At 43.5% G+C, this 20350-nt stretch overlaps 1 protein-coding gene across 7 annotated transcripts in view; it reads right to left on the reverse strand.

Moving 5' to 3' along the window:
- The window catches only part of nphp4 (nephronophthisis 4), a 504277-nt gene that overhangs the window by 456923 nt on the left and 27004 nt on the right, over positions 1-20350 (reverse strand). For all 7 annotated transcript variants that reach the window (XR_013578910.1, XM_078558224.1, XM_078558219.1 and 4 more), the window contains exon 2: positions 5917-6069. Coding sequence is in view for 6 of the 7 variants with exons in the window: in XM_078558224.1 (XP_078414350.1) it covers positions 5917-6069 (153 nt within the window). In the remaining variant the exon portion in view is untranslated. The remainder of the gene's footprint in view (positions 1-5916; positions 6070-20350) is intronic.

Here is a 20350-nt window from a genome sequence, read left to right on the forward strand (position 1 = left end):
ATTCAACAACTTTAGATCTTAAACCCCCCTCCCCCCATCCCCACCCCGTTTCTTTTCCCCCCCCACCCGCCTTTTTTTTCAATAATTTATATAGATTCTTCTTTCCCCACCTATTTCCATTATTTTTAAATCTAAAACTAAAACCTTTAGTCTTTCCACCCCACCCCCACTAGAGCTGTACTTTGAATATCCTGTCTTGCATTCTTAATTAGCACTTTTCTCAGACAAAGACCACCACCTTCAACACCTCTTTGACCCTTTTGTCTCTGACATCTTTTGATTATCTGCTCACACCACACCCTCAATGTGTCTCTTCCCCCCCACCCACCTTAAACCAATTTATATTTCTCCCTTGTTGAAACTATGCTTCAGTTCTGCTGAAGGGCCATGAGGGCTCGAAACGTTGACTGATTTCTTCTCCGCCGATGCTGCCAGACTTGCTGAGTTTTTCCAGGTAATTCTGTTTTTATTTTGTTTTGGATTTCCAGCATCCGCAGTAGCTTTTAGCTTTTTGTTTTTAAATAAAGAAATTAGTTGCTCAGATATGTCCCATTTTGGCTATGGGAAAGGGGGCAGGTAATTAGAGTTACACTTCCTTCGTCTCTAGGGCATATCAACCGATGGTGATTGTCCGGAATGATTTTTTTAAAAATATTTATTCTTTCATGGGATGTGGGTGTCACTGGCAAGGCCAGCATTTGCTGCCCATCCCTAATTGCCCTTGAACTGAAGGTTTGCCATTTCAAAGGGCAGTTCTGGAGTCACATGTAAGCCAGACCAGGTGGATGACAGATGTCCTTCCCTAAAGGAAGGGACATTAGTGGACTAGATGGGTTTTTACGACAATCAATGATAGTTTTATGGTCACCATTACTAAAACGAGCTTTCAATTCCAGATTTATTAATTCTCATGGTGGGATTTGAGCCCTTGTTCCCTGAGCATTAACTAGGTCTCTGAATTACTAGTCTAGTGATATTACCACTATGCCATTGTCTCCTTTTAGGGTATGAACAGTTTTATAGGGTACATTTTTAGATCCCACATAACAACCAATGTTTACATGGAAAAGCTACAAATTTGCCACAGAAAAGTTGCCCAAATTTAGAATCTTTGCATGAGGCTCCTAAACTTCAGACAGCCTCACCGTTCTACTTTCAAATTCCAACCAACCTTGCGATATATTGAATGCCATGTAGAGCTTGTTCTGAGTTCAGATGTCCCTCATACAGACTAAATCCAGGGAGCCCGCTCTTATAATGATGCATTTGGTGTTTCTTAAATAGCGACAGCAATTTCCTAAAATGATGCAGCTGGCCTGTCTTAAATTCCGACAGTCTATCTGTATTGATATAGGAGGGCTGGATGTATCCCCAACGGTTTCTTGTTATTTTGATGCATGTGCATCCCAAATTAAGATAGTCTCTTGCTGTTGTCTACTTTATATTTTCTGTTACACATCAGTGATTATCTTCAAAAGCACTTTGCTGGCTATGAGGCTATTTGGGACTAAGGTCGCAACAGGCAAGATATAAATGCAAGTTCTTTCTTTCTGATAAAACAAAAAGGCAGTCACCTATTACTTTACTAATGCATTGTGTTTGGGTAATATATATCGAACTACAGGGCTCCAGAGAGCAATTAGAAGTAATGGCTCATCAAGATGATTTTGAGCACTGTGAAATGCGTGCTCCATCCTACAAGGCCCAGACAACACAGGTAGCTGGCACTTACCCTGGGATGCCAGTGGTGTAATTTCTATTAAGACCCAATTGCTCCTCAAAGAACACTTTACAATTAATGCAGGCTATTAATGAAAAATTTATTTTTCCATGGCTACTAATTGATTGCAAAGATGACTGCGTATGGACAATTGTTCTTAAATCCCCTGTTCCAACATGAAGTAGCCGTAACGCTGGGGCACAGGTGTATCCCTCTCCTGCAGTGAGCTGAGCTTCCAACTAAGCTGTATGCCATAGAGAGTTACCCAGTCCTGTATTCCTCCAGCTAGTGTAGGATTGGGTTTTTTTGGACTTCTTTCCTGGAACGTTAGTGAAGGCACACATCTGCTCCTAGCTTACCCTTAGCAACCTCCTACATGCACACTGGGAATTAGTCAGTCAATTTTTAGTGAGGATATTTGATTTAGTGATCCTTTGCCTGCACATGCCATATGGATAGCCACAGTTTGCCTTGTAGTGCCATGTTTCTGCTATAGCTCTCTTCTTTCACTAAGCAGCTAGGTAATTAAATGATGACTTTAGGCTTCAAATATCTGGCCATAACTATGTTTCACATCAGCAGGACAGGCAGCATCTATGGGAACAGAAAGAGAGTTAAAGAGAAAGGTCATCAACATGAATAATCATCTCTGTTTCTCTCCCAAAAGATTTGCCTGGCCTGCTGAGTGTTTCCAGCATTTTCTGGTTTTATTTCAGATTTTCAGCATCCGCATTACTTTGCTTTTGCATGTTTCATATCAAAGTCCCAAGTCGTTTGTTTGTACAATTTCACACTAATTGACAAAAGTGGCTACAATGAAGCTATTTTCTATCATGCACAAAAGGCCCAGGCAGCATTCTTGCAAATACAGGGAAACTACCTCCCCACTGCACGCCTCCCAAATCATTTGTTTTATTTTCAAATCTCCCTCTTATTCATTACCTCACAAAAATACTAATATTCAGCATAGTTGCACAAGTACTAAAGGCAGGTGATACCAAATTGGAGGAATCAGCTCAGAAATTACAGATCTAGTTAGTCAAAATATGTAAACAGTGAGAATAATGGTAGGTAAAATTTAATGCAAACAAGTATAAAGTCCACACATAGGAAGGAAAAATATATAACAGGCAAGCTCCATGTTTGATGGTGAAGTTTTTGGAGTTGAAGTTGAAAGACACCTAGGGGTCATATTAAATTTGATGCTCAACATCTTCAACCAATGCAGAGCAACAACCAACAAAGCCAAAAAGTCTTGAATTGCATAGCAGGAACAATGGAAAATAATTCAGAGGAAGTTGTGATCAAACTGGACAGGGCTCCAGTCAGAGCACACCTGGAAACTGCACCAAGTTCTGGTCACTGAAAAACAAGAGAGAGACATTCAAGTGCTAGAGGCAGTGCAGAAAGTGATCGTGGAGCTCATCACCAGTGTCAAAGGGGTCAGTTTTGGGGAAAGACTAGAGAAACATGAGCTTTTCAGCCTGAAAAGGAAGCATCAAAGGGGTGAGATCCTGTAGATTATTGAAGATAAGGGAATTAAAAGGGTAAATCCAGAATATTACTTTAAATTAAATTGCAGGAGTTCTTCTCAGGATGTGATAACAATGAAAGGCACTGAGGAGAGTCAAATATAGTGACGGTCTACAGATTTTTTTGAGAAACGCCGAGATAAAGAGCGAAAACTGAACTTAAAAAGAAAACTGCACTATAAAAATTTACATACAGAAAATTCTCAGCGAAGGATTACGTGTAAAGGAAATGTTGCAATTATCCCACAGGCTGCTGAGCAGTCTGGCTCTGACAACACAGGAAACAAAAATAAATTGTTTCAGCAAATTTAATTAATGAATTGAGCAACCTTTTGGAATAATATACAAGCTCTTCTGTCTCATTCTTCACATTTGGTTAAACTAAAGGTCAAAAAACCAATTGTTGTTAACCAAAGAGTAAGTGAAAACATAGATTATGCATCATCGGTTCCCATTTCCACAGTGCTGCTTTAATGGCACAAGTATCTCAAGTAATCCTGACTGCCTTTGCAAATAGTCCTAAATATTCTTACCACTGATCAAGCTTGAATCTGACCCCTTGCCATGCTAAACTGACCTATTATAACGGTATAGACATGTTAGTGACATTTTCATAACCATTGCTTTAAAGGCCAAATGCCATTTCTGGCTACAGAGAGGTGAGATCCTGTAGACTATTGAAGATAGGGGAATCAAAAGGGTAAATCCAGAATATTATTTTAAATTAAGTTGCAGGAGTTCTTCTCAGGATGTGATGACAGTGAAAGCCATTGAGAAGTGTTGAATATAGTGACGATCTACAGAATTTTTGGAGAAATGATGAGATAAAGAGTGAATACTGAACTTAAAAAGAATAGCGTGACAAGTGGCACTTATTCCACTTTTGGCCATCCGCCGTCAACGTGCAACACAGCTAGTCAACAACAACAACTACTTGCATTTATATAGTGTAAAACATGCCAAGGCAAATCACAGGAACATTGTCAAGAAACATCTGACAAAAAGCAGGCCCATTTACAACACAGGGCAGCACCAGTATTTTTTTCATCTCTGGGACTTGATTTGTAATCCAAACTGAACTAACGGGATGAAATCTCCTATTTGTGCCAACTCTGAAGCCTTGATGGCCAGGATGGAGTGGGCAGGGAGGCTGGTGTTAAACTATGCACAACATGACTCTAGCATGCCCATGCACCTGACGTCTTTTTACCCCAATGGGTATTGGGGCATCAGAGTGTCCTGCCTTTATAGAGGCAGGGCACTCAATTAACATATTCAGTTGCAGCTTCCACAGTGCAACTGGGAACCTGATTTAAAATTCGGCACTGCTGCAGGGGTACCTAGTGGTGCGAAAACCAGCAGTGAAAGGGAGACAAGAACTGTTGGCAGTGTAAATAGCTCTTTCAACAATCCTGAACCCAACTGATATACCAGATTTTGGGGCATGCGCAGAAAGTGAGTAGAGGCCCATATCATTTTCAGTATTGATGAGGTACCTGCCAGGGAAGGAATGAGGAATTTCAGTGTGGCATCTTTGCCTCCATGTTTTGGGGCCAGCCATTCTGGTCAAAGACCCTTCAAAAGTATAAACTAATTTACAAAGTTGAGTATGTGACTTTCCCATGACAATCAATTGCTCACTGATCAATTGCCATTATGGCCCCCACATTGAGCAGGATCTGGGCTTGGCACTCAAGTGTGCGTGCATCATCCAAGTGTACTTAATGTTGGGGGTCACTGGAGGGGAATTGGTGGAACAACTAGGAGGTAAATGAAATTGATCTTCTGGAAGGTGAATGTAAGCTACACAAAGAACTACCCTAGATAAAAATTACTGGTATGAAATATCTAAATCCAGGAGCATGCTAAAGACCATCAGATCAACACAAGGAGGGCCATATTGGATAACCCTTGTCCTTTCGCTGAAGTGGCAGGTGCATGGGCCCAGGAGACAGAGAGTAGTCTGGGCAATAATATTGATTTATCACAATGAATATAAAACACAGCATAAACAGTACTCAGGAGACAGGTGTCTTTATATTACAAGCCACAGGCTCATCAAGAATTTGTGAACTAAATCCCTTGACCATTCACTGTAGCCCTTTTCAACAAAACCACTTCTGAGTCCCTACCGTTTTGGTGTCCCCTATTTTTAATACAGTTTCAGCGCATAAGATTAACGTGATTTTTGTATCCAAGTAGAACATCCCCTTTTCATGCATGAGCACTGCGGCTCAAGCTGCTTATTATTCTTCAAGCATTTCACACGCTTCGGCAGTTAGAACAGCCTTAACAGCCAGCACTTCACAAAGATACCTGCAGGAGGGGGAACATATGAGAATTTTTCTCCTGAGATTCTAAGTTAAGGTAGATGGGTGGGCCAGAGTAGAGGGAACTGTACTCTGCCTCAGAGAGTCATATGTGGCTTGAAAAGCATTCCATTCTTCAAACTGATATCCTTACCTTGATGCACCGAAAAAAATTCTTTTTGGAAATAATCTCCAATGTGTGATCTAGCTTGGCTGAGTTTGGACAACACACAAGCTTAGCTGTGGCGGAAATACACCTTCAACCTACCTTCAGTTATTCAAAGCGAATACAATGTCAACCATACCACAAAGTGAATAAAGCCCAGAGAATGATGTTCATTGAATATTTTCTTACCTGGTTGAAGAACACTTTGACTGGCTGGCCATGGGCATATTTTATGGGCTGTGGGGGACTCTTCCAGGTTCTACCAAAGAAATGGGAATACGTGGCATCGAAAAGGGTGAGTCGTAGCTGACACTTGACATTTGCCACTCCCTCCAACAAACTCTGCAGCAGAAAAGAGGGATGAAGATAATTGCAATCAGATATATTAATACTGTTAAAATTCATGTCAAAATTTAAAGGCAATGGTTGCATGGTGTTTATGGTACTGGACCAGTAATCTTGAACTAATGATCCAGGGACATGAGTTCAAATCTCACCACAGCAGCTGAGGAAACTAAATACAGTTAATTAAATAAATTTGTAATAAAAAGATAGTCTGAATAATGATGACCATAAAACTACCCGGATTGATGCAAAACCCCATCTGGTTCACCAACGTCCTTTAGGGAAGGAAATCTGCCATCCTCACCCAGTCCCGGTCTGTATGACTCCAGATCTACAGCAACGTGGTTGACTCTTAATTGTCTTTGAATGGCCGAGCAGGCTACTCAGTTCAAAGGCAATTAGGGATGGGCAACAACTGCTGGCCTTGCCAGTGACACCCACATTCCATCAATCCCATTTAGAAAGAACTCATTCCCAGCTCAGCGAGTTTAAATTGATATCAAAACTAGTAAAAATACTCAGCAACACAACTCCAGATTCAAGCAGCTAACCATCTACATTGCACAGTTTAGTAGAAATTACAAGACAGAAAGACAATCAACCCATCAGGATAAACAAAAGTGGGCCCAGCACAGATCCCTACCACCCAGCAATAATCCCATCCTTCAAGGTTCACCCCTATTTCAGCCTCTGAAAGGGTTCCTTTCCAGAACAGTCCAAATCTTGATAAATGTCACTTGATCTGCAGACGTTAATTTTAAAATAAAAACTTATCAAAACTAATAAATGATTTATATTAAACAAACCTATAAACGAGTGCACCAAAAGCTTATCCACAGAGTCAGTAGAAATCTGCAGAGAATTTTGGTAAAATCAATTGAGTGAAAACTAGAGAGATATTTGCTCAAGTATAATGGGATAACAATTCCAAGTGTGCTCTCTAATCTATAAACCTGGTTATCAATAATTAATTCCTATGAGAGAATCGAATCACCTGCCTTGCTTGTTAAACAAGTTACAAATTCATCAAACAAATGTTCCAGTATCATTTCATTCACTGTAGGAATTAAATATCCTTATTAAATTTCTGCATCAACAGACGGACATTGCCTTTGGTTACATCTCTTCACAGAAGGGTTGGGGAAGCGTAGGAAAGTCTCGTGTCCACAGAGGTAAAAATCAATCTATCAAACAAGCAAGCAACAAATTGGCAGCTAAACAAATCTGGGCAGGTCTTGCACAACTCCAAGTGGCCAATTTAACTGCACTAATAGAGGGAGAGAGGCAATCGGTTCACTATTCTCTCAGTAAAAGAGAAACAGAATTAGGACCCAAATCTGCCAAATTTTGACAAACTCAAGATAATTCAGATCTCAGATTGGCATATTTATTTAAACATGCTGTTTAAACGTCAGCACTGAATGACATTGATACTTAAATTTGGTTCACGAAATTCTTGCTTGTTTAAGGCAAGTATTTTAATGCTTTCCTGTGCTACTTATGATTGAAAACCAACTTTATGGATGAGAGCACACACTCAGCTGTTTGACAGCTGTACCATGGACTTAATAAAATTCCTGCAATATTCACCCAACATATTTGCAAGGTTGACGAAAATGCTCTGTGGGCTTCCCCTGACATTTTGATTAAGCTTTATGGGTATGCACAGCTTTCATTTGCTGCTATGATTGAAGGAGCAGTGGAAGAACATCACTTCAGCCACAGCAACAGAGTGCAGGTATCTGTACATGTTTACCAGCGACATTACTTTTATTTATTATGTTATTCTGTTGCGCTTTAAAAATAATAAATTAATAATAAACTTATAATCCAGTGTGCACAAGCATTACCCAGACCTCCCTGTCGCTTGCCATTTCAACACTCCACCCTGCTCTCATACCCACATGCCCATCCTTGGCCTGCTGCATTGTTCCAGTGAAGCTCAACGCAAACTGGAGGAACAGCACCTCATCTTCCGACTAGGCACTTTACAGCCTTCCGGACTGAATATTGAGTTCAACAATTTTAGATCATGAACTCTCTCCTCCATCCCCACCCCCTTTCCGATCCCCCCCTTTTTTTCCAATAATTTATACAGATTTTTCTTTTCCCACCTATTTCCATTATTTTTAAATGTATTTCCATCTATTGTTTTATCTCTACCTTTTAGCCTTTTTCAACTCCTTCACCCCACCCCATCCCCACTAGGGCTATCTGTACCTTGCTTGTCCTGCTTTCTACCCTTAATTAGTACATTCCTTAGATAATATCACCACCTTCATCACCTCTTTGTCCCTTTGTCTATGACATCTTTTGGCTATCTCCACCTATCACTGGCCCTCTATCCAGCTCTACTTGTCCCACCCCCCCTTAAACCAGCTTACATTTCACCTCTCTTCTATTTTTACTTAGTTCTGTTGAAGAGTCATACGGACTCGAAACGTTAACTGTGTTCCTCTCCGCAGATGCTGCCAGACCTGCTGAGTTTTTCCAGGTATTTTTATTTTTGTTTTGGATTTCCAGCATCCGCAGTTTTTTGCTTTTATCTTAGTGTTTAATTGACTGCCACTTCTCTTCAAGGAATGCCTACATTGAAGATAGAATGCACTGATGCTGGCTCTGGTTGTGCTGCAGATTTGCTCATTTGGAAGCATAGGATCTGCAAACTTCATCTATCCAATGGAAATCTGACCTTGGGAAGATAGAGGAAATGGAGTTTCTACCAATATTTCTCATGAAGTGTTGTGTTAATTGTGAATTAAGCACCGGTCAGCATCGGTTGCTGTGACAGCACTGAAGCCATTAGGTTTCCACAATCCAAGTTCATGCTGCATTTGTCTCTGTTGCTTTTTTAAGTCCAATTTCCTTGAAATTCTCTTGCTGAGATAGCTGTAAGCTTGACCCATTGTTAGAAGGCAACAATCCTGGGTGAGCTTTGGAGAGTGTTTGGTGTACGGGACAAATTGTAAATATTCAGAACAGTACAATATCCAAACCAAGAAGGATAAAAAAAACAGACAACAGGAGGTGTTCTGAAGATAAACTTGCAAAAGCGCTCCTTCAGTCTTGGCTGACTTATTTTAACCTATCTCAATGCTAATTCCAGACTTGTCAAGTGACAACTTTCCAAAGTTTCATTTGATGCAATCAGAAATGAACATGTATACAAACACACATTCCCAACTGAGGGAGACTGACTTCCTTCAGTCAACACAACAGGAGCACACTTGGCTGATGCAGGATAAGGTCTCCCAGGATAAAGGTCATTTTCCCTTCCTCTCTATCAGATCTTTTGACTCCTGAACACTCTTTCAAAGTTTCACCCAGTGTACTTTTCTGGCATACTACCAAAAACTAAATGCAGCCTGAAAATAAGATCATAATAGAAGCAGGAGAAATCCATTCAGCCCATCAGGCCTGTTCCACCGTCCAAAAAAATCATGACTGATCTGACTGTGGCCTTAACTCCACTTTTCTGCTCATACCCCATAACCCACAACTTCCTTGTCAACCAAAAATCTGTCTAAATCAGCCTCCGCTGCTCTCTGTGGAAGAGAATTCCAAAGTCTAACAACCCTGAGGAGAAATTCCTCCTCATTTCCATCTTCAGTGGGAGACCACTTATTTTTAATACTGTGTTCCCGAGTTCTAGATTCCTCCACGAGAGGAAATAGCCTCTCTGCAATTTCCCTGTCGAATCCCCTCAGAATCTTATGTGTTTCAATAAGATCACCACTCATTCTTCTAAATTTCAATAAGTGTAGGCCCAAGCTGCTCATCCTTTCCTCATAAGACAACTTGATCCCAGGAAATTGCCTTGTGAACCTTCTCTGAACTGCTTCCATTGCAAGTATGTCACTCCTTAAGTCAGCAGACTAAAACTATACACAGCATTCTGGGTGCAGTCCCACCAATGCCCTGTACAGCTACAGTAAGAATTTCCTACTTCTATACTCTCATCCCATTTGCAATAAAGGCCAACATTCCATTTGCCTTCCTAATTTCTTGCTGATCCTCCATTCTGACTTTTTGTGATTCCTATATAAGGTCACCCAGATCCTTCTGTATTGCCACATTCTGCAGTCTCTTTCCATTTAAATGATACTCTGCTTTTCTGTTTTTCCTACCAAAGTGGATAATCTCACATTTACCCACATTATATTCCATTTGCAATTTTTTTGCCCACTCACTTAAACTTTCGATATCCCTTCACAGTCTCTTTGTGGCCTCCTCACATCTTGCTTTCCTATCTATCTTTGTCTTATCAGCAAATTTGGCTGCAATACAATCTGCCCCTTAATCCAAGTCATTAATATAGATCATAAATAGTTGGGAACCCAGGACCCCACTAAATACAGTTTGCCAACCCAAAAATGACCCATTAATCCCAACTCTCTGGTTCCTGTTAGTTAGCCAACCCTCTATCCATGCTAATAATAACACCCCAATACCACGAGCTCTTATCTTGTGCAGTAACCTTTCATGTAGCAGCTTATCAAATGCCTTTTTGGAAATAAAAGTACACTCCATTTACTGGTTCCCCTTTATTCACCCTACCTATTACATCCTCAAAGAACTCTAATAAATTTATCAAACACGATTTCCCTTGCACAAACCATGTCGACTCTGCTTGGTTGTAGTATGATTTTCTAAGTGTGCTGCTACTACCTCCTTAACAATGGATTCTAGCATTTTCCCACTGACGATGCTAGACTAACTGACCTATAGTTCCACATTTTCTTGAATAGTGGTGTTACTTTTGCGATTTTCTAATCTACTGAGACCTTTCCAGAATCTAGGGAATTTTGGAAGATTACAACCAACTACCCTCTGCAGCCACGTCTTTTAAGACCATAGGATTCAGGCCATCAGGCCCAAGGACAAGTCAGCCTTTACTCCAATTAGTTTTCCTAGTACTTATTCTCTAGTGATCGTGATTGCTTTAAGTTCCTCCCTCCCTATTGCCTCTTGTTTTTCTACTATTCTTGGGATCCTTTCTGTGTTGAACTGTGATGGTGGATACAAAATATTTGTTCAAGGTCTGTGATATTTCCTTGTTTCCCATTATTAATTCCCCAGTCTCCCCCTCTAAGGGACCACTCTTACTTTAGCTACTCTCTTCCTTTTTATATGCTTGTAGAAGCCTTTCCCGTCTGTTTTTATATTTCTTGCTAGTTTTCTCTCATACTCCAATTTCTCCCTTTTTACTACTTTTTCACTCATCCTTGCTGGTTTCTAAAATTTTCCCAATCTTCTGGGCTACCAGAACTAAACCATATCAACATGAGAAACACAGAATTAAAATTGTGGCAGTATTTTGTTAAATAAAAAACGTTGCCTGGTTCATAAGCAGTGATAATTCAAAACTCATTTATATATTTCCAAATGTAAATTATAAACCTGAGGGTTATGTGTAGGCTATTGTTCCTTGTTTCTAAATTGCAGCACTGAATTCAATTTCACCAAGAGAAGAGTGAGCTAAGAGGTTCTTTTGTGGTAAAAATGTTAAGCGCACAGGAATCCTAATAGCATTCAGAGGTTCCAGCCTGTTTATATTGAAGAAACCGGTCCTCTATGTTCTGGGCCTCATTGGTGTTTAACTATTATTTTGGCTTCTTCATTTACATTGCAAACTCTTTTTTTAAAGATTTTCAGCATGTACTTGGAAGAATGACACTGTAATGGGTTCAAACTGGTCACAACATGCCATGTAAAATTCTCTGCCACCATCTGCTGGTACAAAGGAGCACTGCATGAACATTTTCCATTCCATAACTCCCCAGAAAATTACGAACAAATTTCAAAGGGGCAGATTTTTATTTAGAAACAAAATTCTACTGCAATTCACCATTTTTCTGTCTGCATTGCTTGAAATCACTTAGGGACATTACAACATTATTATATACTTATTCATTTATAGTAAAAAATATAAAACGGTGAATCATTCATCAAAGAGTTGGCATTAACTAAGAGCAATTTAAACAGAAAATATGACAAGACAAAGTTACTCTATAATATCAGCATTTTAAATATTTTTTTAAATTGTACCATAAAAAATATATTGTGTTATCCTTATATGCATCCATTTAAAGAGAGTACTGCAAATTTCAATTCACCAAGGCTCCTCCGACAGCACCTTCCAAACCCAAGTGCCATATAAATACTGTGGCTACAAGAGCAGGTTAGAGGCTGGAAATATTTCAGCGAGTAACTCACCTCCTGCCGCCCCAAAGCCTGACCACCATCTACAAGGCACAAGTCAGGGGTGTGATGAAATATTCAACACTTGCCTGGATGAGTGCAGCTCCAACAACATTCAAGAAGCTCGACGCCATTCAGGGCAAAGAAGCCGGCTTGATTGGAGCCCCATCCACTACCTTAAACATTCACTCCCTCCACCACTGACGCACAGTGGCAGCAGCGTGTACCATCTACAGATGCGCTGCAGCAACTCACCATGGCTCCTTCAACCTCTACCATCTAGAAGGGCAAGAGCAGCAAGTGCTTGAGAGCGCCACCACCTGCAAGTTCCCCTCCAAGCCACACACCATCCTAATTTTTTTTATTCTTTCATGGCATATGTGTGTCGCTGGACAGGCCAGCATTTTTTTTTTTTTAATTGCCCTTGAGAAGGTGGTGGTGAGCTGCCTTCTTGAACTGCTGCAATCCATGTTGTGTCGGTACACTCACAGTGCTGTTAGGAAGGGAGTTCCAGGATTTTTACCCAGCGACAGTGAAAGAACAGCGATATCATTCCAAGTCAGGATGGTGTGTGGCTTGGAGAAGAATTTGCAGGTGTTGTTCATATATATATATATATATATACAGAAAGAGAGTGTATTTAAGACCGAGATAGATAGGTTCTTGATTGGTAAGGGGATCAAAGGTTACGGGGAGAAGGCAGGAGAATGGGGTTGAGAAACTTATCAGCCATGATTGAATGGCGGAGCAGACTCGATGGGCCGAATGGCCTAATTCCTGCTCCTATGTCTTATGATCTTAAATATCCTGAGGTTTATCCTCCACAAGTAAAAGCCATTAAGGGTGTGGCAACAAAGGAAAAAAGAATCCAAGATTACTGGCAAACACTGCAATGCAAAGTTTTGTCTTCATAAAGGGCATTGTCTTACTCCGATTGAGAAAGTCAGATTTCAGACAATACAAAGATGCTGCCTTTCCTAGCATGGATAAAAGACTAATAGTGCCACTGACACCATGAGTAATGCATGGTTACCTATGCTAGGGAACAATTAATGGTAATTTTTTTTTAGTATGTAATTGGGTATAAAATCTTAAAGCAAGTTTAAGAAATTTGTGATACACCTTAACAACTAAATGTATGGACATTGCATTACAAAACATTATGCTTGATACCCATTTTACATAAATCATATAATTTTCAAATCACTCTTCAATACAGAGTGCAGGAGGGCTTGCCATGAGCAACACCAGGCATGCCTAAAAATTAGGTGGCAATCTGGTGAAGCTACAACACAGGGCTACTTGCATGCCAAACAGCACAAGCAGCAAGCAGTAGACAGAGCTAAGCGATCGCACAATCAACAGCTCAGGTCTAAGCTCTGCAGTCCTGACATGTCCAATTGTGAATGGTGATGGACAATTGACCGACTCACTGGAAGAGGATCATCCATAAATATCCCCATCCTTAATGATGGAGGAGCCCAGCACATCAGTGCAAAAGTTAAGGCTGAAGCATTCACAACAACCTTCAGCAAGAAGTGCCAAGTGGATAATCCATCTCGGCCTCCTCCTGAGGTCCCCAGCATCACAGATGCCAGTCTTCAGCCAGTTCAATACATTCCACGTGATATAAAGAAATGGCTGAAGGCACTGGAAAGTGCAAAGGCTACAGGCCTTGACAACATTCTGACTGTCTTCCAAAACTAGCTGTCCCAGCTAAGCTGTTCCAGTACAGCTACAACACTGGCATCTATCTGGCAATGTGGAAAATTGCCCAGGTATGTCCTGCCCAAAAAAAGCAGAGCAAATCCAATCCAGTCAATTATTGCCCCATCAGTCCACTCACAATCATCAGCAAAGTGATGGAAGGGGCCATCGACTGTGCTATCAAACGGCACTTATTCAGCAATAACCTGCTCACTGATGCTCAGTTTGAGTTCCACCAGGGCCAATCAGCTCCTAACCTCATTACAATCTTGGTCCAAACATGAACAGAAGAGCTGAACTCAAGCAGTGAGGTGAGAGTGACTGCCCTTGACACCGTGGCAGCATTTGACCAAACGTGGCATCAAAGAGCCTTAGCAAAACTGAAGTCAATGGGAATCAGGGAGAAAACTCTCCACTGGTTAGAGTCATACCTAGCAAAGGAAGATGGTTGTGGTTGTTGGAGGCCATTCATGTCAGTCCCAGGATATTGTCGCAGGGATTCCTCAAGGTAGTGTCCTAGGAAAAAACCATCATCAGCTGATCGTCCTTCCATTATGAAGCCAGAAGTGGGGATGTTCAGCACCATTCGCAACTCCTCAAATACTGAAGCTATTTGTGTCCATATGCAGCAAGACCTGGACAACATTCAGGCTTGGTGATGTGTGGCACAAATGTTACTTGCCACTAAAATACCAGGCAATGGCCATCTCCAACAAGAGAGGATCTAACCATCTTCCCTTGACATTCAATGGCATTATCATCACTGAATCCTTCACTATCAACATATTAGGAGTTACCATTGACCAAAAACTGAAATGGGACAGCCATATAAATACTGTGGCTACAATAGCAGATCAGCAACATGGAATTCTGCAGCAAGTAACTCACCTCCTTACTCCCTAAATTCTGTCTACCATCTGCAAGGCACAAGTCAGGAGTGTGGTGGAATATTCTCCACTTGCCTGGATGAGTGCAGCTCCAACAACCACTCAAGATGCTCAACACCGTCCAGGACAAAGCAGCCTGCTTGACTGGCGCCCAATCCACCTCCTTCAACATTGACTCCCTCCACCAGTGGCAACAGTGTGCACCATCTACAGGAGGCACTGCTGCAACTCACCATGGATGCTTCAACAGCATCTTTCAAAACCACAACCCCTACCACCTAGAAAGACATGTGTAAATGCATGGAGCACTACCACCTGCAAGTTCTCCTCCAAGCCACATACCCTCGTGACATGGAACTATATCAACGTTCCTTCACTGTCGCTGGGTCAAAATCCTGGAAATTCCTCCCTAACAGCACTGTGGGTGTACCTACACCACATGGATGCAGTGGTTCAAGGAGGCAGCTCACCACCGCCTTCATGAGGACAACGAGGGATGAGCAATAAGTGCTGGCTTAGCCAGCGATGCCCACATCCCTTGAACAAATAAAAAATGTATATAATCAGTACTTCAATATATCAGTCAAATGTTATCTCAGCCAGAGTGGGTAAAGTTTTGCATGCAAATGTCAGCTCAATGACAGGACTAAGTTTATCTACGAGGCCCCCTGATCAATAGTCAAATAACTTGCTAATCTCTGGGCTCACACATGAAGATTGGCCAATCCAGTGAGCTGCCAAATGGCAGCCAACATTTTGCATATTGTAAACCAGCAGACGTTAGAGGTTTCTGAAAATAAGGAAAAGAAAATTCAACTTGACAACTTGTCTCCTTAAAGACTCTGAGAATGAGCACCAACATTAAATCATGCGCAGAACATTATGGTTCCTGAACTTGGAACTCTCAGTGTAGGAAGCAACCCAAAAGAGTTAAATAATACAAGTAGAAATATTTGATTAATAGGCAGAACCATTGCTCGATTGCTTGGAGATCAGGGAGAAATGTTAGGCCTTCAGTTTCTTGGATATTTTTAATTATAATTAGCCAACTTTTTCAGTATAGTAGAAAAAGATCTCATTACTTTGATCTTATTTTTGATCATACTTTTGTTGAATGTAAATTGATCTAATTCAGAAGATCAGACACTTTGTTCATTTTGTGGCTTCCATCGCCATTATGCAGGAAACCTTCCCATTTCCTCTTCATATGGCTTCTATGTTTGACATCTCAAAGTGATTTGCACTGATCAAAGGAATTGAATGAGAGAAATAATCCATACATGGATATTTCCAATTTTCACAATTAACATAATATGAAGTAGCTTGTACCTCACAAATAAATGTATTTTTTTCATTTCCAGATCCTCCTCTTCTCTCCTGAAGCCACTGCTATACCACTCCAGTTGCCAGCAATCATCCAGTAAATCGCAAGCTCATCCTTCACAGGTAAGCCACAAATGCAAGTTTTTTTTTTTGTAAAAATATACTTTATTCATAAATTATCTTCAATCACATTCAAAACCATTTCAAAAACAACATTACAAGGGTACAATCCAGGTTAAACTTTTACAAAATGTATCACCAGGTGCATCAGTACAAACAATATTACAGTCATTTACAGCCTTTCATTTTGATCTGTACAGCCCGAGGGGCTCTAAACAGTTCCCAGTCTCTCGGTGCGCTGTGGTAGAAAGGTCTTAGACAGCGACCCTTCCCCATTGCGCCTTTGCGGCAGCTGCCCCAAGCTTTAGTGCGTCCCTCAGCACGTAGTCCTGGACTTTGGATTGTGCCAGTCCGCAACAATCAGTCGGGGACAACTCTTTGTGCTGGAAGACCAACAAGTTTCGGGCAGACCAAAGCGCCTCTTTCACCGAGTTGATGATCCTCCAGCTGCAGTTGATGTTTGTCTCGGTGTGTGTCCCTGGGAACAGCCCGTAGAGCACAGAGTCCTGTGTCACAGAACTGCTCGGGATGAACCTCGACAGCAACCACTGCATCTCTCTCCAGACTTTCTTTGCAAAGGCACAATCCACAAGGAGGTGAACAACGGTCTCTTCCCCACCACAGCCACCTCGAGGGCAACGTGCAGAGGGGGTGAGCCTCCTGGCGTGTAGGAAGGATCTAACGGGGAGGGCCTTTCTCACCACCAGCCAAGCTACGTCTTGGTGCTTGTTGGAAAGTTCTGGCGATGAGGCATTCTGCCAAATGACTTTGACAGTCTGCTCGGGGAACCATCCCACAGGGTCCACCCTCTCCTTTTCCCTCAGGGCCTCTAGGACGTTACGTGCTGACCACTGCCTGATGGACTTGTGGTCAAAGGTGTTTTTCTGCATAAATTTTTCCACCAGGGACAGGTGGTACGGCACGGTCCAACTACTTGGAGCGTTCCGCGGCAGCGTGGCCAGACCCATCCTTCGCAACACCGGGGACAGGTAGAACCTCAGCACGTAGTGACACTTGGTGTTTGCGTACTGAGGGTCTACGCACCGCTTGATGCAGCCACACACAAAGGTGGCCATCAGTATGAGGGCGATGTTGGGCACGTTTTTTCCCCCTTTATCTAGAGGCTTGTACATCGCGTCCCTGCGGACACGATCCATTTTCGACCTCCAGATAAAGCGGAAGATGGCTCGAGTGATCGCCATCGCGCAGGAGTCTGGAATGGGCCAGGCCTGCGCCACGTACAGCAACAGCGAGAGTACCTCACACCTGATGACCAGGTTCTTACCCGCAATGGAGAGGGAGCGTCGCTCCCACATGCCCAGTTTCCTTTTCACCATAGCCACTCGCTCCTTCCAGTTTCTAACGCATGCCCCGGTCCCTCCGAACCATATCCCCAGCACCTTCAGGCCGTCAGCCCTGACAGTGAAGGGGACAAAGGATCGGTCAGCCCAGTTCCCAAAGAACATGGCCTCGCTCTTCCCACGATTTACCTTGGCTCCCGAGGCCAGTTCAAACTGGTCGCAGATGTGCATCAGTCTGCGCACCGACAGCGGATCCGAGCAGAAGACGGCGACGTCGTCCATGTACAGGGAGGCTTTTACCTGAGTGCCTCCACTGCCTGGGATCGTCACTCCTCTTATGCCCGGATCCTTCCTGATGGACTCGGCAAAGGGTTCTATGCAACACACGAAAAGGACAGGCGAGAGAGGACAGCCCTGCCTGACTCCAGATTTAATCGGAAAGCTATCTGTTTCCCACCCATTGATTGAGACTGCGCTACTGATGTTAGTGTAGAGCAGTTGGATCCAATTTCGAATTCCCTCCCCAAACCCCATTTTGGAGAGCACATCCCCCATGTAGGTGTGCGATATTCTGTCAAAGGCCTTCTCCTGATCCAAGCTGATGAGGCAGGTATCCACACCCCTGTCCTGTACATAGGCAATCGTATCCCTGAGCAGCGCCAGGCTGTCAGAGATCTTCCTGCCTGGCACAGAGCAGGTCTGGTCAGGGTGAATCACCAATTCCAGAGCGGATTTGACCCGGTTGGCGATGACCTTGGACAGAATCTTATAGTCCACATTCAACAGTGAAATGGGTCGCCAATTTCTAATTTCCTCCCTTTCCCCCTTGTGCTTGTAGATGAGGGTGATGATGCCCTTCCTCATGGATTCTGACATACTACCGGCCAGGAGCATACTCTCGTACACTCCTAGCAGGTCTGGGCCAATCAAGTCCCACAGAGCCGAATACAACTCCGCCGGCAAGCCGTCGCTTCCGGGGGTTTTACTCTTCTCGAAGGACTCGAGGGCCTTAGTCAGTTCATCAGGAGTTAGCGGTTTGTCCAGGCTCTCCCGCGTACTGTGGTCTAAGACCTCCGTGATAGAGGACAGGAAGGACTGGGAGGCCGTGCTGTCCGTGGGCTTCACGTCATACAATCCGGCATAAAAGGATTTGCTGATCCTCAGAATGTCGGACCGTGATGACTTTACTGAGCCGTCTTCTTCCTTCAGGCTGCTGATCACAGAGCGCTCTCTGTGTACCTTTTGGAAGAAGAAACGTGAGCACGTCTCATCCTGCTCCACGGAGCGGACTCTGGAACGGAAGATGATCTTGGAGGCCTCCGAGGCAAAGTGCGAGGCTTGCTGGCCCTTCACCTCTTGGAGCTCCTCCTTGACATCGACCCCCATCGACTGCAGCCGGAGCAGATTCTGCATCTTTTTCTGGAGTCGGGACATTTCCCTCTGTTCCTTTCTAGCTTTCTGGGTGCCTTTGAGGATGAAAAACCTCTTGATGCTTCCCTTGATCGCTTCCCACCAGTGTGTCAGGGACTCAAAGAGGGGTTTCACGGTTCTCCAACCTTTGTAATCCCTCTTGAGCTCCTCAATGTTCTCTGGGGTCAGCAGTTGCACATTTAGCTTCCATGTCCCCCTGCCCACCCTCAGGTCCTTCTCCAAGTGGCAGTCCGCCAGTAGGAGGCAGTGGTCAGAGAAGAACACCGGCTTGACCTCGGTGGATCTGACTGTGAATGCACGGGACACAAACAGGAAGTCTATCCTGGAACGAATGGACCCGTCTGGCCGCGACCAGGTGTATCTGCGCTGCGCTCCGTCTGCAGGGTTGCTGAAGACGTCGTGCAGCTTGGCATCCTTAACTGTTTCCATCAGGGATCTGGACGTAGCGTCCAATCTGCTGCCGGCCCTGCCGGATCGTCCAGCCGCATCGATGATGCAGTTGAAGTCCCCGCCCAGAATGACCGGCCTGGAGGTCGCCAGCAGCAGTGGGAGCTGCTGAAAAACCTCCAGCCGCTCAGCCCCTTGTGCCGGGCCATACACGTTAATTAACCGGAGTGGAGCGTTCTTGTACATTACGTCTGCTACGAGGAGTCGCCCGCCCACCACCTCCTTGACCTCGGAGACGGTGAAGTTGCCTCCCCGCAGCAGAATACCCAGGCCGGAGGAACGAGAGTCGTTTCCGCCCGACCAGATCGATGGCCCTTGGGACCACCATCGTGACCATTGCCTGTAGGAGCTGAGGTGCGGTATCGCACACTCCTGCAGAAACAACAGGTCAGCTTTGACCTTGGCTAGGTAGTCCAAGGTCGCAACACATCGCGTAGTAGATTTAATGCTACGCACATTTATGGATACAATCTTTAAACCCATTTTAAAGCATTTATTCTCCTACCAAACCCACTGTCTCTGAGAGTCCCAGACCTTTAGTCTGCTCCTTCATACCCGTAGTGAGCTCAAATTCCTTCACTTTGGATGGGCTGAGGTAGATCTCTTTGGCCGTGTTCTGCTCCAGTGGCATCTGGAGGTTCACGTAGAGAGCGGGTTTTGAGATGACCTTTGCTGGAGAAGCTTCTCCAAAACTCACCCCCTCTGGGGTGTTGCTGTTCCCGGCTTCCTGGAGCTGGGGTGCGATGATTGCCTCACTGCTCCCAGATTCCAGGGGCTGTGGTGCACTGGCCTCCTCAGGTTGCAGGCAAAGTTGGGGTGCGCTGGTCTCCTTGTTGTCTCCGATTTTCTGGAGCTCGGGTG

The sequence above is a fragment of the Cetorhinus maximus genome, chromosome 15, assembly GCF_964194155.1.
Source record: "Cetorhinus maximus chromosome 15, sCetMax3.hap1.1, whole genome shotgun sequence".
NCBI lineage: Eukaryota > Metazoa > Chordata > Chondrichthyes > Lamniformes > Cetorhinidae > Cetorhinus > Cetorhinus maximus.